At 41.9% G+C, this 15,686-nt stretch overlaps 1 protein-coding gene across 12 annotated transcripts in view; it reads left to right on the forward strand.

The window, feature by feature from the left end:
* The first annotated feature begins 780 nt into the window (after window positions 1-780).
* Window positions 781-15,686, forward strand: part of LDB3 (LIM domain binding 3) — a 129,801-nt gene continuing 114,895 nt past the window's right edge. For 11 of the 12 annotated variants that reach the window (XM_049810101.1, XM_049810104.1, XM_049810105.1 and 8 more), the window contains exons 1-2: window positions 781-890; window positions 7,436-7,558. In XM_049810101.1, coding sequence (XP_049666058.1) covers window positions 7,466-7,558 — 93 coding nt within the window. In that variant the 5' untranslated portion in view covers window positions 781-890; window positions 7,436-7,465. Of the gene's footprint in view, window positions 891-6,571; window positions 6,680-7,435; window positions 7,559-15,686 lie in introns of those variants that run through there. The other variant, XM_049810102.1, reaches the window with a different exon arrangement.

Below are 15,686 nucleotides of genomic sequence, written 5' to 3' on the forward strand. Positions count from 1 at the left end.
TGCCCTCCCTCCCCCCACCCCCCCCCCCCCCGCCCCCCTCCGCCGCCGCCGCCGCCATTCCCTGAGGGCACCCGGCCGGGTAACGCCCAGCGCCCCCCGGATACCTGCTCCCCCGGCGCTCAGCCGAGCCGCTCCCCACAGCTTTGTGTCACCTTCCCGCTCTGCCACCACGGCCAAGAGGCGATCTCCGTTCTAAAACGGATTTTTTGTTGTTGGTTTTGTTTGTTGTTTTGGTTGTTTGGGGGTTTTTTTTTCCAAAAAAAGTGCTCTTTTTAACCGCAGACAACGGCTTCTCGGCTAACGGTCACTCCGCAACCGCCCGCGGCGGCAAATCGCCTCACGCTCCTCCTCGCCCGCCCAGCGCCCCCACGCGGCGGCCCCGCCGCCCCGCTGACGGGCGGAACTGCCGGCGGCGCCCGCCGGGCACCGGCGCCCCGGGCACGCCACGCCCACGCGCGGCGGAGGCGCCCGGAAGGGCCGCGGGCCCTTTAAAAGCTCCCCCTTGGCAGCAGCGGCGCTTCCCTCGCCTCGGGAACGGGGGGGGGGGGGGGCGGGGGGGCGTCGGGGGCGCTGCCGCCTCTGCCGGTCCTCTCAGCCCCGCTCTGGCTGCGGGGGCGGCGGCCGTGGTGTCCGTGGGTGCGTGTGACCGCAAGCGCCGCCCGCCGAGGGCAGCCGCGGCTCCGGCGGGGGCGGGGACCTCCGCCCGCGGGTCCGCTCGGGGGCTTGGCCGCGGCGGAGAGCGGCCGCCCCACGCCTGCCGACGCCCGCCCGCCCGCCGGCCGGCCGCGGCGCGACACGGTCAAGCGCTGCGTGGCCGGAGGTAGCGGTGGGCTCCCGGTCTCGGCCTAGAGTTACCGGTTGCGCTACTCGAGATACCGCAAGCGGGCAAGGTGGGTCGCGCCGCGGCGCTGAGGGAAGGAGCGGCGCCGGCGCCAGAGCGAGGGGACGAGCCCTCTCGGGCAGAGCGGGGCCGGGGGCGGCGGGGGCCGCCCGAGTCCCGCAGCCTCCGGCTCCGCGGAGAGAGAGCGGGCTGCAAGCGCTCGCCGGTTAAGAGGTCCGCAGGCAGCCTAACGGGCAGGAAAAAGCGGGCGCCCCGCTAGCCAAAGGCGGCTTGCAAGCGCCGGCTCTAGAGAGTGGGAGCCGCTTGCCGTCTTTAAACGTCGCCCTGCAGGTTTAAAGGTTTTCTGTAGTGGAAAACGTTACCCAGTAAAGCCCTTGCTGGAAGGCAGAAAGGAGTAGGCGAGTCGTTTGGCTGGAATCTAACTTTTGGGAGTCCGCTCCACTTAAGATTAAATTTTGCGTCCATGTGCATATTGAGCATATGCGTAGGGGGCGCGCTGCTACATCAGCATGGTGTCATGATCCTTGAGGAATCTGTGCAATGGACAAACTACATTGACAGCCCAGGATCCCTCTTCAAGCCTTGTTGTACATTCATTGCGCTGTGCCAAACCTCAGGCTCTCTGAAGGCAAGCCAACACCGTAGACGTCCTGTGACATCGATGTCATACCTCAGGTCTATGTGGAGCTGACAAATGATCTGCGCATAGTTTGTGTGTGTGTGTGCGCGCGCGCGCATTTGGGTTTGATTGGTTTTTTTCTTTTGCTGTTTTCTCCTGCAAGCCAGAACAGTTAATTAGGATCCCTTGCAGCAAGGCACAAATTACGGTAGTCACAGCGTTGCTATAAACTTTCCTGGTTTCAGCCTAAAGTCGGGGAAAGAACGATAAAAAAAGAACAGCAACACATTTTGCAATCTTCTCTTTCTGGTTCAGGTACCTGTATTAGAAACTAAGCCCTACATTTTAATCCAGTTGCTGCTGTTGTCTCATTTTGTGACCTGAAGCCGGTAACCTAAGCTCTATAGCTACACAGGTAAAAAGGACATGGTAAGGACAACAGGTCTTTAGGTGTTCTTTACCTTAAAAATAGAAATTTGATATCTTGGCAAGGTAGGTGCCATAGAAGTGTTAAGTATTGCATGCTGTAGTGGGTGTCTTTAAAAACAATGAAATGCTGGTAAGATGAGAACTTAGTACCGTACACTTAAGTTTTTTTGTAACACAGGGGCAAAAAAGTCTTTGCAAACAGTCTGGACAGGTATCTTTTCCCTTCCCTTGGTAGCCTGTCTCTCCGCAGGTTTGGTTTCCAGTTTAACATAGTTAGCAAAAATCTTCAAATCTTTTAAAGATCAAGTCTATGGTCTATACCCAGTCTTTTCTGGTAGTGAAAAGAGGTGGTGGCAGGAAAAAAAGCAGGCCACCTAGCAGGGAAAAAAGTGTGAAATGTCATTTTTCTGTAATGGTGAAAGTAGTCGGCATGGTGGAGGATCCTGGAGGTGAGGGTAAAGAGCAATTTTGATGGCAAGGTGATACTAGCAGCAGCAAACAGCCAAACAGAAAACAGTTTGAGCTGCATTTCTGAAGACACTGTATTACAGAGAAGGGAGATAATGTTCCATCGTTATATTGCTCTAGCATGGCTCCCCAGCGATACCATACTCTGTTGGGACCCACAAACCACATTACTAGAAAGGTATCAAGAAAGCAGAATTTGGTGAAGCCAAGTGCGATAGAAAATTTAGCTTCCTAAGAAAGATCAAAATACAGGACTTAGGACAACTTGATAAAAGGACTAAGAGGAACTCAGAAATACAAAGTTCTGTGAGAATGGAAGGATTTTGATTAAATGGGTGAAACAAAGCTGTACATGGGAGTACGGGTAGGAGTAGCTCAACTTAGTTCAGAGCCCAGCAGTGAAGGAAAAAAGATGGCAGTGAGCTCTTTTACATTGTAGAATAGTCTCACTTTGGAAACACTATTGAACTTGTGGGAAAAATCTTTGCTCTTGGTAATTACTTTTATATTCAGTTTGACATTGGCAAGGTAGGAATTCAGAGCTAAAAAGCTTTTACATCTCTAATGTGTCAGTTTCAAATTCTTTAGCACTGATTAGCCAATATAGGGTAAATATGTGCTATTTTGTCCTGTGGACTGCAATGAAGATCAGTCCCCAAATACAGCTGTTGTTTCCTCATTATAGCACATGGAATATAATTAACATTGGGTTAATTCAAAATTTTGGAAAACTCTAGGGTTGCATAGATCAGACATATGGTTTAAAGCTTGGGTTTTGTTCATGCGTGTATCTAGGTGAGTAGTTTCTTCGCACACTCCCGATCAATTTTCCTTGCCTTTTCAGTCTTCTGAAAGAGTGTAGATAGTCTTTCTGGGGACAGTGCAGTAACCTGTAGGACAAATAGGACATGTTTGTCATAAAGCTGAATGCTGCTTTCTCATACTGCCACTCCCTCAGGTGAAGTAGACTGAAGCAAAGGCAGCCAATATTTTTGTCTGTTTTTTGGTTTTGTTTTTTTTTTGTTGTTGTTTTTTTTTTTTTTTAAAGGAATGTCTATCCTGCTTGTTGAAGATCTTTTTATCAAAGAAGAAATGATAGTTTATTCCTCTGCAGGGCAAGTCTTTCACTTGCCTAAAGAAAAGCATAAAAGGCTGTTGAAACCATGACCTTGCTTGTGTCTTTTTATATGCCAAAGGTGCATAGTCTATTGCAGATCAGAAGTCAAACTCTCAAGCAATCTACTTCTGAAATGCTTAATGATACAAACAATGCAACCTTGTTGCTGCAGTAACAGTAATTCAAGGCTCTTCTATGAGCACGTCTACCACTGCTGCTAAAATATAGCCGATGAGTAATGTGGCCAGCTTAATGAAGTAGTAGCAACTTGAACAATTGGAATTTCCATTACTTGTTTCCTTCCACCTTAATTTAGCATTGACACTAGTGGTTTTTATTTCATTCACTTAATGGTTATGTACTCCCAAGCATGCCGTTGTAGCTTTCCTAAAGTCAGTTCACTGTAATACAGCATGGTCTCCTAGCATATGTGAATTGTTTCCGCTAGTGTAACATCTCTGACGTAGTTGTGGAAGGACGGGTCTGCTCAGGCTCGGAGACATTTGCTGGAGGTGGCAGCACTCTGCTCTGCTCCAGAGCCCACAGGACCTGGTACCCATCCAGATTCCTCGCAAATGTTCCCATCAGTCAGCTAGGAACAGCTCTGGGGGGAACCTCATGAGCTCTGGACAATTCTCTGTTTTGATATCTGTAGGGAAAATGTCACCCTGCTCCTAGAATATGTTTTGGTTTTGTTTTTCTTTAAATGTTACTCCTTATACCAGTGGCCTCATCTGACTCGGCATAGCTTCTGTCTGAAGGGAGGGAACTATAAGCAAGTCATAGATCTTGACATAGCTGGAGAATGAAGGGAAGAAGGCACACCAAGAGAAACAAAATACTGTTATTTCAGCAAACAAAAAAAAAAAGATTTTTTTGAAAAGTCTAACAGGCAGTTATGTAAAGCCACTTAAACCTAATCTAAACATCACAAGCTTCTGAAAACAAGGGGATTGTCTATTATGTACACAAAGTTTGTCATCCTCAAGTTTCCCAGAAGGTTTTGCTGAGGTTTGTGCTGGTAGTTGTGATGGCGCTGTACCTGCTGCACCAGTCCAGCTCCTGGGTTTGCTCCGGATGTTTGACTGTGAGAACACCTGTGTCTCTCACCTTTGGAAATGGGGCAGGGTTGAAATAGTCATCTGAGTGGATCACCAGCTTTCTTATTTAGAGGCCGATTGTATTAAAAGTCTGTAGAAGGAAGAGAGACCTATGCTAAGAGTGTCCCCAGCAAATGAAGCTGTGACTACAGAACGAGCTTCTTTACTGTTTGTGCTTCATTATTAGGCAAGGAGCTTTCTCCAGGCAGAGGGGAAACAAACACAGGAGGGAAAGGACTTAGAGAGGCCTGGAGAAAGAAAACTGTGGAATATTTTTACTCCAAAGTGCACCTGGTAGTGATAGTGCAGGCATGTGAAAGGGGTCCTGTTGTGTTGAAGGGGAGTGTTGGCCAGGACACTGGCATATCCTCTACACTTTCTTTTTTAAAGTGCCAAGCTATGCTGAACGTTCATGCAGACACAGATAGAAACCAAAGGAGTAGGAACAAGTGACCTCAGTTTAACATTTCATTCAAATGACAGTGCACCTAATGAGATTACCACGCTAGTTTCCTAGCACACCCGCCACCCAGCCTGAAGGATCTCACAGATCCTTTCAGATGTCCTAAACTGATAAGCAAATGGCATGTTACACATGTGAAAGTAGGATAGAAGCACATAGTGTTTGATTAAACAGCATCTCTGTTTCTTAATGCTCAGCTCTGTTCAGTTTGCTGTACAGTTTTATTACGTTCTGGGTTTTGCTCCCCCCCTGCCTTTTTTTTTTTTAACACAAATGACTGAAGATTTAGGTACAGGAAGGTAACATGCACAGAATTCACAGTCGATAAAAACATAACCTCTCTTCTAGTACTTTTTTCTGTGATACTGTCTTTACTAGTGAATCGATGACTTGTTATGTTTATCTTACTCCTGGTTTTATTCCATTCTCCTGAACCCTTGAAATGGAGCCAAGGAAGGGCACTAAAAAACAGCAGTGAATTCCTAGGAAAAGGAAAGGAGTAGTGCAATGAGAATTTACCTTCAATCTTTTGTGTGTGCATGTGACCTTTTAAATAAAAAATAATAAATCCAGTACTAGTGGTTAGAAAGAACTACTAGATAAACTGGCAGGCCTGAAAACTCTGCTATTTGAAGTGCAACAAGTCAGTTTTGTCTCCCCTCAAAGTCATCATCCAAACATCACTGGTTGTGGGCTCATATAGGGTAGGTCACAAGTGCTGTTAATGTAAATGTGCCCTAGAATTTGTGAGACATGAGAAAACCATTTTCTTTGCGAGTTGTGTCTTGCTATTTGCTTTGGTTTTAGTTTGGGACAGTTCTACTGGTTTAGTGTAACTTTCATTCAAACCCATGTGAATTGCTGTGATTTGATTTGGACCTCTGACTAAAAAATATGGTTATGTGGTTTAGTCTAGTGTCTGTGTGGAGCTTAATTATTCCCTTGTACAAATGGCTTTTCTGCCACTACGAATACTAAACAAACACTTATTGCCTCATGGTTTTGAAAAATTATTTACCCTCTCCTCAGATAAAGACTGAGGCCTTGATAGTGTTTGCTCTCTGCCATTTCACCATCAGTTTTTCTGTTGCATTTTAAGGTAGGTGTATGGGCAGAGTGACCTATTATCAACATTCAAACTGAGCTACCTCACTCTAGTGCATTATGTGTTTTCATTGTCTTTTTGATTATCAGAGTAAAACCTGTGCTTTTTTTTTTTTCACCTTAACATAATGGGAATTTCTTTCTAATCAGAGGGTGAAGGCAGGGATGCTGTGGAGATACAGGAGAGTGGTTCTGGAGGTCCTGCACATATTAATGACTTGAAAGGGATGAGTGTTATTTAAAGTTTATAGCTTTACCCTGAGAGCAGAAGCTTTTTGTTTACATCTGTAGTTCTGCCAACAGCTTCTCCCCTTCCCTCTTGTTCTCTGTATTTCAGCTATTCCAAATCTAAGGCAGAAATGCTATCCAGCATTACTGAACAATGATTATAAAGTTTTATGGAACATCTAACAATGGGAATATAAACGACGAAAAATCAAGGAATGAATTAAGGAAGCAGTTAGCTAGCTATTTTTTTTCTTAGCCTGCCGCTTAAGTGTCATGCCTTTAGAAGACTTGTATTGAAATAGTGAGACAGGTATGTAGCGAAACTATGCTTTTGCCACGGAAATTAAATGCTGATTAGAAATAACCCATAATATCTCTTTCTGTATTTAAAGAGAATAAATTTTAGTTTTCCCTTGAGAAAGCAAGGGCTATGGAACCAAGGGCCAAACATGAAGTTGGCAGGGGGGGAGTTGTGATGCTAAATGCATGTAGTATATGCTTTTTTTTCAGTTTAACAAACCAGAGCAAAACAAGGCAAACATTCTTTTTTTGGGTGCCTTTCCTGCTATATACAGAAAGATCTATGTAAAAACTTGTTTGTACTACATTATATATCACAGTGCAATAAACTTACGTTCTGAAGCAGAAGTTACAAATGGCCATGTAGATGTTAACAGGTTAGTAAAGAGATTTGGGTGTTTGGGATTTTAGCATGGGATTTTGCTTGCTTGTTTTATTACAAAATGTGTTTTGCCCATAAAGTAACTGAGCATGTAGAGGGGCTTGAGAAGCCTAGAAAGATCTGTCCCCTTCCCTGGGGGCTATATTAGACCTCTGAGTCATGAAGTCTTTGCATAGTAGGTGTCTGGTTACAAACCTTTTATGGGCCCTACTCAGCCAGGATATCAGCATCTGCATTATAGCTCCCATCTATTCTTAGGTGATATCAGAGCACAACTGAACAGGCAAGGCAGAAAGAGAATTGCTTTCATTATATAAAACTCTTCCCTTTTCTCATTCTGTATTTTCATGCTTTCTCTGTCTACCCTATCCTTCTGTTCTGCAGTGCTTTGTTGCCTTGTAAAAGAGGTACAAAATGGCTTACAGCGTGACTCTGAATGGACCTGGACCATGGGGTTTCCGACTGCAAGGGGGCAAGGACTTCAACATGCCCTTGACCATCTCCAGAGTAAGTGAGCAAAAAAACCCCACCTTGTTGAGCTTGTTTAGGTTTGAAAATAGCAGTGAACTAATCATACGTACACTCTGACCTGGCCTAGCAAAATAAAGGATCTTTGCAGCTAGGTCTGAATAAAGAGAATATAATGTGGACTATACATATACCAGTTTAAGGTACAACTGGCATTTATGATGCCTCAGGAAGACAGTTCTGGTTAGTATATTTTTAAGAGTGATACTGTCTCATTTTAAAAAGCTTCCAGTTCTATTTTGTACAGTGTTGTCTCTTTTTCTGCTGATAGAGGCCTCACTGGTGCTGTCTATTTGGGGGGAAGGGAGTAGAACAGCTATGAATGGGAATATAAAATTATATTTGTAGAAAATAAACATGTAACTGCTTGTAAATACGTGAAGTCTAGGTGTTAAAACTGAACAAAGATAGGGATACGTGTCCCCTCTTTTGAGGGGGAGCAGTAATTGGATGAAAATTAGACATGTCAAGTGAAGACTCAATAGTGCTTAAAATACGGTCTTAAATTATGCAGAAGCCTTCCATTTGCAGCTGACAAACAGCATGTGATTTAATAATTAATTACGTGGTATATCTGTCAATTACCAATTAGTCCATTTATTTCCAAGACATCTTTAGTCCATTTATTTCCAAGACATCTTTAGTCCATTTATTTCCAAGACATCTTTCTTTTTTTTTTTTCCCCCTAAGAGCAATATTTTAAGGTGTTGCAGTGGACTGCTCTTATTACCTGAATTACCTCAGTTTCTTAAAAGTTTTTAACATTGGATGGTTTTCAGGAAATTTGTAAGTGTTTCCCTTACCTACCCTTCTCTTATCAAACTAGTTCTGGTTTGGGAACCCTGCTTTCTATTACCTCTTACAGCTCCCTCCTCATTTTTTTTATTTTTTTTTTCCTTTTTCCTTTCTGACAGTTTCAAGTCTCTTCCAGAATGTTCAGATCTTTTTAGAGATGTCTTGGTTCCTCCACAAATCACCTGCAGAAGGCTTATTTTGCACAGCAATGACAAGATTACTTATATAAGAGTGTTTAAAAGGAATACCAGAATGATTTAATCAAACAAATAGAATGCAAACAAAAGGTCTGCTCCACTGCAAAAAAAGCCACCTACACTACTTTGAAAACTGTTTTTTCATAATGAAAAAATACAGTCTGTTAAGTTGTGGGTACCAAATTGATATCCCTGCAACAATCATGATACAAAGTCATCATTGAGCTTCTGAAATCTTAACTATGCTATTTCATATTCATACTGTAAAGCTTTGTATTATTTGATCTCCCTTATTCTTATGCACAATATTCCTTTCTCTGAAGACAGAGCCACATTTATCTTAGTGTTAAGTCCTATGATGGTGAGAGGAACTTTTCATAACCCCTTTTGCAGAAGCAGCACAGTAATTGCAAAGAAGGCTGTTCTGTCAGCATTACTAAAAACAAACAAAAAAACCCCTGCCCACAAAAATAAACTCACTTCATAAATTTATACTAATTTCACTATGGTAAATAGTTTTGGTATTTCTTTCCTTATTGCACCCAAGGTAAGTACAGAGAGGTGCCAACATATTTCTGTAGACATTTTCAAGACACTGTGCAGCCCGCACAGTATAGTGTTGATTATTTTTTTGTAAGTAATTCAGTCATACCTAGAGGCTGTCAGTCAATATGACACAATCAGAAATTAAAAAACAGTTGTTTCCCAAAGAACCCATTGTCTCAGATTATAATCTCTTAAATATACTCACTATGACCAAAGGCTATATGATTCTCATGGAGCTTTTGAGAGCTTATGATGAGCAGGACTGAAACTGCAATGGCTGGATTCCCAGAGGTGTGGAGGAATTACCTCTTCATACAGCTGGCTGCATTTCCAGCAGTAGAAGCGTCAGAAATCACTGTTAAATGTTTTGAACTCTTTCCCGGTGAGGCCCAGTTTTTAGCTGGGAGCATTGCTTTGGGATGGGCTTGGGTTTTGTAGCCTGCCTTAGGGGGGAAAAGCAGGCATGCAGAAATGAATGTAGTCTGTTTCAGGGGGAGTTGGAGTAGGAATGCCTGCTGATTGTAATATTTTTTTAATTGGAACACAGTGTAATACATGGCTTTAGATGATATTCTTAAAGTCTCATTTTTCTTTAGCATCTTTCACATAAATATATCTCCAAACAGAGCAGATGTTCCCCTTAATCAGCAATTTGCAGTCATAAGTGAGTAGAGCTGTGAACTTAGCCATAATTGCAATCTTACCATGGGAGAAAAGGAAAGCTGTACTTACATTCCCAAGATATTCTTGGGGGGGAGAGGGGGAGGGAAGGTAACTGTGAGGAAAGTCGCCCTTCTTGAAGAGCACACAGCTCTAAATGTTGCTAGTGGATGCTGTACACTTATCTATGGACTGGTTTTGATCCACAGCTGTCCTGAGATGGGATTAGACTTTCTATGTGCAAGATGAGTCGTAAACCCCAAACACTTCAACTTAAAGGGTCTTATAATTGCTTTCAATACCAGATGTGCCATGGCCCTTTCACGTACTTATGTGTGGTATCTGTCTATGCAGGCAGATAGAGTTTACATGCGGACATGCTCATTATATTCTAACTAACCCCACTCAATTTGACTGCCTGTGAGTGGGCCACAGAGAACAAGAAGATTCATCCTTTTTCATGGAGGCTTTGTGCTTTTCTGTCATGCAATGAGAGAGTTGCCTCTGAGCTCCTGAGAAAGGTGATGGCAACAGTCTACCACACTGGGATTGTTCATCCCATCTATAGTCTTATGCCTGCACATTTCCAAGGACCTTCCTGAAAGGAGAAGCTAGTATTGTGCCAGTATGAAGCTAGCCCACGCCTAGACATAAAGGGGGCACCCTGGACTTAGGAACCAGAGCTGTGGCTTAGCTGTCTGTTGACCTGCACTCTGTCAGCTGGCCCCATACAATTCCCACTCAGCTTGTACTTCACCTGAGAAGCAGGGGAGAAAACCTGAAGGTCTTTGAAGCCTACTGACAAAAGCACAATGCAAGATTGTGGCATTGCTAATGCTTCTGTTCAGGAAAATGCTCTTACAACAGTGGGCAAGGAAGGGAACTACTTGAAGCTGTTTGGCTTAACAGTTCAGTTTTAAAGGGCTATTCAAAATGCTGTCTGAGACAATGTATATTCTTCCCTTCAGGTAGGTCCAGGTGATCAGCTCGCTGCTGAATAGTCAATAGCATAAGACACAGGAGTCAGTCAGTCAGCTGAGTGACAGGTGAAGATGTGTTCCCCTGAAATGGATTGTTCTGCTTATCTGTTCTTTATCTAAAAAGTGCCTGACTAATGTAGGGGGTAGGGACAGGAAAGGAGGAGTCAAAAACGGGTGGAGAAGAGTTAAGGTCACTGTACAGCTTTCACACTCTTTAACAATGGCATTAGAAAATAATCTGGGAAGATTTTAAAAATGTTTTTCCAGTCCCCACCCTGCAGACCATCCTATTTCCTAGAACAAATCCTGTCATGAGATGTCATGGGCAGGTAGCAGAGGTAGGAAAACAGTATTGACAGACTCTTAGTAAAGCTGAGCATCTGTCAGTCCTACTGAAATGAGTGAGACTTGCATGTTGTTGGCAATGCTAAGAGCTGTCACCAGTGGTGTGATCACATGCCTAAATTTGGTCTTACCAAATTGATGTGGGCAGCAAAGTAGGTTATTTTATCCTACTGCTTGCATGAACTGTCTGGAAGCAAGCAGAATTCATTAATTTTATAAACCTAATCCTCTGTAAGAAGGCTTTTAGGCATAGTTAATTATATAAGTGCTGTGTTGCCATGTTCCTGAAGATGGTATGATTGTACATGGATGGATACAATAGCAGAGCCTCTTCATATATTTCTGAATGATTATTGCTGAACAGCAAGCTTTTTGAGTGAGACAGACTGGCTTGCAAGTGATGCAATGAGCTGAAAGGTATGCAAGGATCATCATCTGAGATAGCAGAAATATTATCCAGAACAGTGGGGAAAAGTGTTAGAGAACTATTTTGGCTTTATTCTGTTAAGTGAGGAATAAGCTGAAGTCTGGTGATGATGTAAGTGCAGTAAGGGGAAATGGCAAACACTAATAGGAAAAAAAATGGGAATTAGCTGATCTTTATACTTATTCTGATACAAGCAGCCTGAAACAGCTCTGTTGGGGGGGGCGGGGGGGGAAATTCCTGTTCTAGCATTTTGCAGTCCGTGTCTCTGGAGGAGCAGGAGGGCTTTTCTCACATTTGTTGGGCTCATTCCTTTTATCAGCATCTATTCCTGATTACTTCCTGTCCTTCCTCCACTCCCTAGCATACATATGTCAACCTCCCTCTGTGACTTTCCTTCAGAGGAGCTATGTGAGAGTATTCATTTCCTGTGGCTCTATTGCGTATGGGATATCAGAGCCTTAAAACAGGCAAGTGATGGGTGAAGGGAATCCCTCTTCGCTTTTTTCTTCTATTCTTGAATGCAGGGAAACCTCAGATTATCTGGGTCAGGCACTATGCATTCTGCAACTGTCATTTGGATGGCCATGTGTTGCTGTACATAAATTGTGATCAGAAGAGTGCAGTTTACTTGTATTGACTGAACTGAAGAAATTGAGCAAGTTCACTTGAAATGCTGATTCCTGTTAAGCATTCATCTCTGGTGAATCGAACTGCTGAGTAGTTGTCCTACAGCTATGACTGCAATTTTGAGAGGTTTTTTCATCTCCAGATGTGAAGTCCTTCACAATACTAAAAGCCATAGATTATTATTTGTAATAACTGATAGTCTATAAAACCTAACAGGTAAGTCTTGTGTCCTCTAAAAGCCTGCCTTTTTAACTACTGTTCAGTAGAGGTGTTTCCTTTTTCCCAAAAAACTCAAATGACTAAGTCAACTGCTGAGAGAGGGAGTGACCCATTTAATGTAAAGACTGTTTTATGGCTAGATAAACTGTATTAATTTCTTATGCATGAGTGGTTTCACATTATTCCAGTCTTCTACTACAATTTAACTCAAAATAATTCCTTGTGAGAGAAAATGAAATACTTTCAGGCCAACTTTTAAGAACACTCCAAAACTTTCATATCTGTTTTTAATAAAAAACCTATTCTGTGGGCATCAGCATTTCTTTGGGATAATCTGCTTAATTTGTAGATCACTTCTTGAGCAACAGTCACCCCATCCAAAGCTACAGCATTCTGAATTTTATTACGTGCAGTCATTTGTTATATGTATGACTGTGTCTGTATCATGAGAGAATGCTCCTTCCTTTAGATGGTATCTTTGCTTTCAAACTAATTTGCAAGCCAATTCTGGTATGTTTACAGCCACTGTTATCAGAAATGATTGTATTTCTGTGAGCCTGAACCCTACAAGTAACTCCTAAACCTCCTGATTTGGTATTGTTTGTTTGAGATGTTCCAGTAGTCAGCATCTACACTATAAGTGACAGTTCAGTATATAAGGCATTTGTATAATACGGTTGCATCTCCCATCAAACACAAATGGCATGTGTATGTTGGACAAGGATGGAGGGAGCAAATTTTCTAGTTGAGTTCTGTTTAAATTATATTTATTGGACCAGAGAAAGAGAGGGGTTCTGGTGCCTGGGATCAGAAAATCCCTGGGTACTGGGGACTCAATTCAAGTCTCTGCTCTGAATAAAGCAGAATAGAGGTTTAAACTTGGCAGTGCAAGGTGCTTTAAGAGGGTAAGGCATTAGTTATTCTGAGGTAGACAAGGTTCCTTGTCTTGACCAAAAATACTGTATCCGCTCTAAGGAGTAATCCCAATGGTTATTTCACCTGATCTGCTAACACTTTAGAGAAGGTTTGATTTCAACAAAAAACCAATTTTTGTAATACAAAGCAGTTCCAGCACAAGATGTACTATTTTTTCCCTTCTTCTTAAACAATCATGATATAAGAAGCTTTTGTTTTCTTTCTGTGCAGAAAACATTCTGAAAAATCCATGCAGCTTGTTGTATCTTTAAACTCAGGATTTTGGGGGGAAAAGTCCTTTTATTATAATTTTTATTTAAATCTTAGCATCATAATGCAATATGATTTGAATGCATATACTGTACTCGACTAAACTTTCAGGAAGGATGTGGAGCTAACTACAGCTCTTGGTCAAATGATTTCTCCTTTAAATCAAGTATGTGCTTGGAACTGAAGGGCAGCCCCTCTTCTCTGTGTGATTAAAGTAATCACTAAATACTAAGCTTACTGCTGAAGGCCAGGGGTGTATAAGGAGTATTATGTACTCTGCACAGTATCTGTGCAGACATCATGCACAGCTCTATTTAAGATTCTGTTTCTCAGTTCTATCCATGTTTTGAATTTCAGGAGAAACATTTAGCCCTGTTAGAAGGTAGGCCAGATTAATATGAATAATGGCCTGTAATAGCTGAGGTGCTGGCTTAAATGATGCTACATCATCAAACCTGCTGCTCTGACTATTCTGACACATAATACATAACTCATGGGTTTGAAGCCCTTTCTTTATTTCACCTGCTAAATGCAGCTTTTCTCTTTGGAGTGTGATTGTATCTGAATCATCAATGCTCATGCGGCGTTATCCGTGAAAAGAGCTCAGTGTATGAAATAATTGGGCTGAACGGCATCTATGCAATTACCAATTCAGTTATAAATACAGTCAGTATTTATTGGTGCTAGCTTACTACTCATGCCAAAACCCACTCCACTGTGACTTTGCAGCTTTCCTGCAAAAGGTGAGGAACATAACCTTTCCCTTGAACAGGAGGCATAGTGTTAACTGTGAGAAACTTGGGCCCAAGACTGGTGAGAAACTGAGACGTTCACAAGTGGGGATAACCATAGTTACTGTGTCTTTATGGAGGAGGAGGAGAAGGTTTCTTTACCTAAGGAAAAAGATCCACAGCTCATATGAGTTATGTTTCCTTTTTTTCTTGTTTTAACATTTAATGATGTTCCCTGACAACTGGATATTCTGGTCTGACAAATTGTTCAGCCTTTGACCTAGAGTTTATTTACTTGAGAATATAGTTCACGTAGTATTTCAGGAAGTCCTCAGACTTACTTAATTATTACTGAAGTTAATAATTTTGCAGATCTTTTAGAACTAGTAAACACAGCAGGAGGTAACCATTAAATTATGAGTTTAAAGCTGCTGAAGTGTTAGTGCTTTATAATTAAAATGCACAATAAGCTTTTTTCAGGTAGAGCTTTTTATTAGTGTCTGATATCTGTATTCTGTAAATGGCTGTCTTCATAACACAGCAGATAACCCTGTTGTTAGCTCCATAGCTCCATTCTGAATACATTATTGCAAAATGTTCTCTAGCCAGTGGAACACTAGGAGGGAAATTAGCTCTGCAAATACGTTAGCATTAACTTTCTGTATGAGCAACAGCAGTTCCCTTCTGGTCACTCTTGTCTAATTAGTAGCACAAAGCGTATGTTATAAAATAACTCTATAAAATTTGGGTATTTAAAAAAAAAATACCACAAACCTTTAGTAGCACTGTGAAAATATCAAAATGGTGTACAAAATGCAATGGTCTTCATTATAATCTAGCATTCATAGTGGACTGGAGCTAGCCGAGAACACAATTTGATGTAGTTGATTTGTGTGTAATTAAAAGTTTCTGCACATAGGTACCATTTCAATGCATAATCTAGTGTTAAATACTGTCCAATATAATATAAGATACTGCTGTTCTTTTTTTCACTGGGTTTTGTTGCAGGAATAGCCAGATGCTCAATGTGCACGTAAGTTATTAATCCCCATTGGAAGATCATGAGAAGGGGAGAGGAAGGAGGGAAATTTTTGCTGAACATGGTAAAAACCAATACTTGCAAGTCTTGAGGAAAGAAATGAATTTAAAATATTGTTTGGCAATGTCAGCTACGTTATGCTTTGAAATGAATAATGTTGGTTTAAAAAGGATGGCTTCTATCAGCATGTTAAAGGGCTCTTTCTTCTGTACTTGTGTAATTAAAGCCTTAATAAAAAGGTTACCTGAGAGCAAAATCTCAGAATAGGCTTTTTGTTACAATTGTCTAAATTCTTAGATCCTAATACTTAATAAATGGCACTTCATAAAGAATTTCATTCTTGCCGATACAGAGTG

The sequence above is a fragment of the Accipiter gentilis genome, chromosome 9 (genome assembly GCF_929443795.1).
Source record: "Accipiter gentilis chromosome 9, bAccGen1.1, whole genome shotgun sequence".
Classification (NCBI taxonomy): Eukaryota; Metazoa; Chordata; class Aves; order Accipitriformes; family Accipitridae; genus Astur; species Astur gentilis.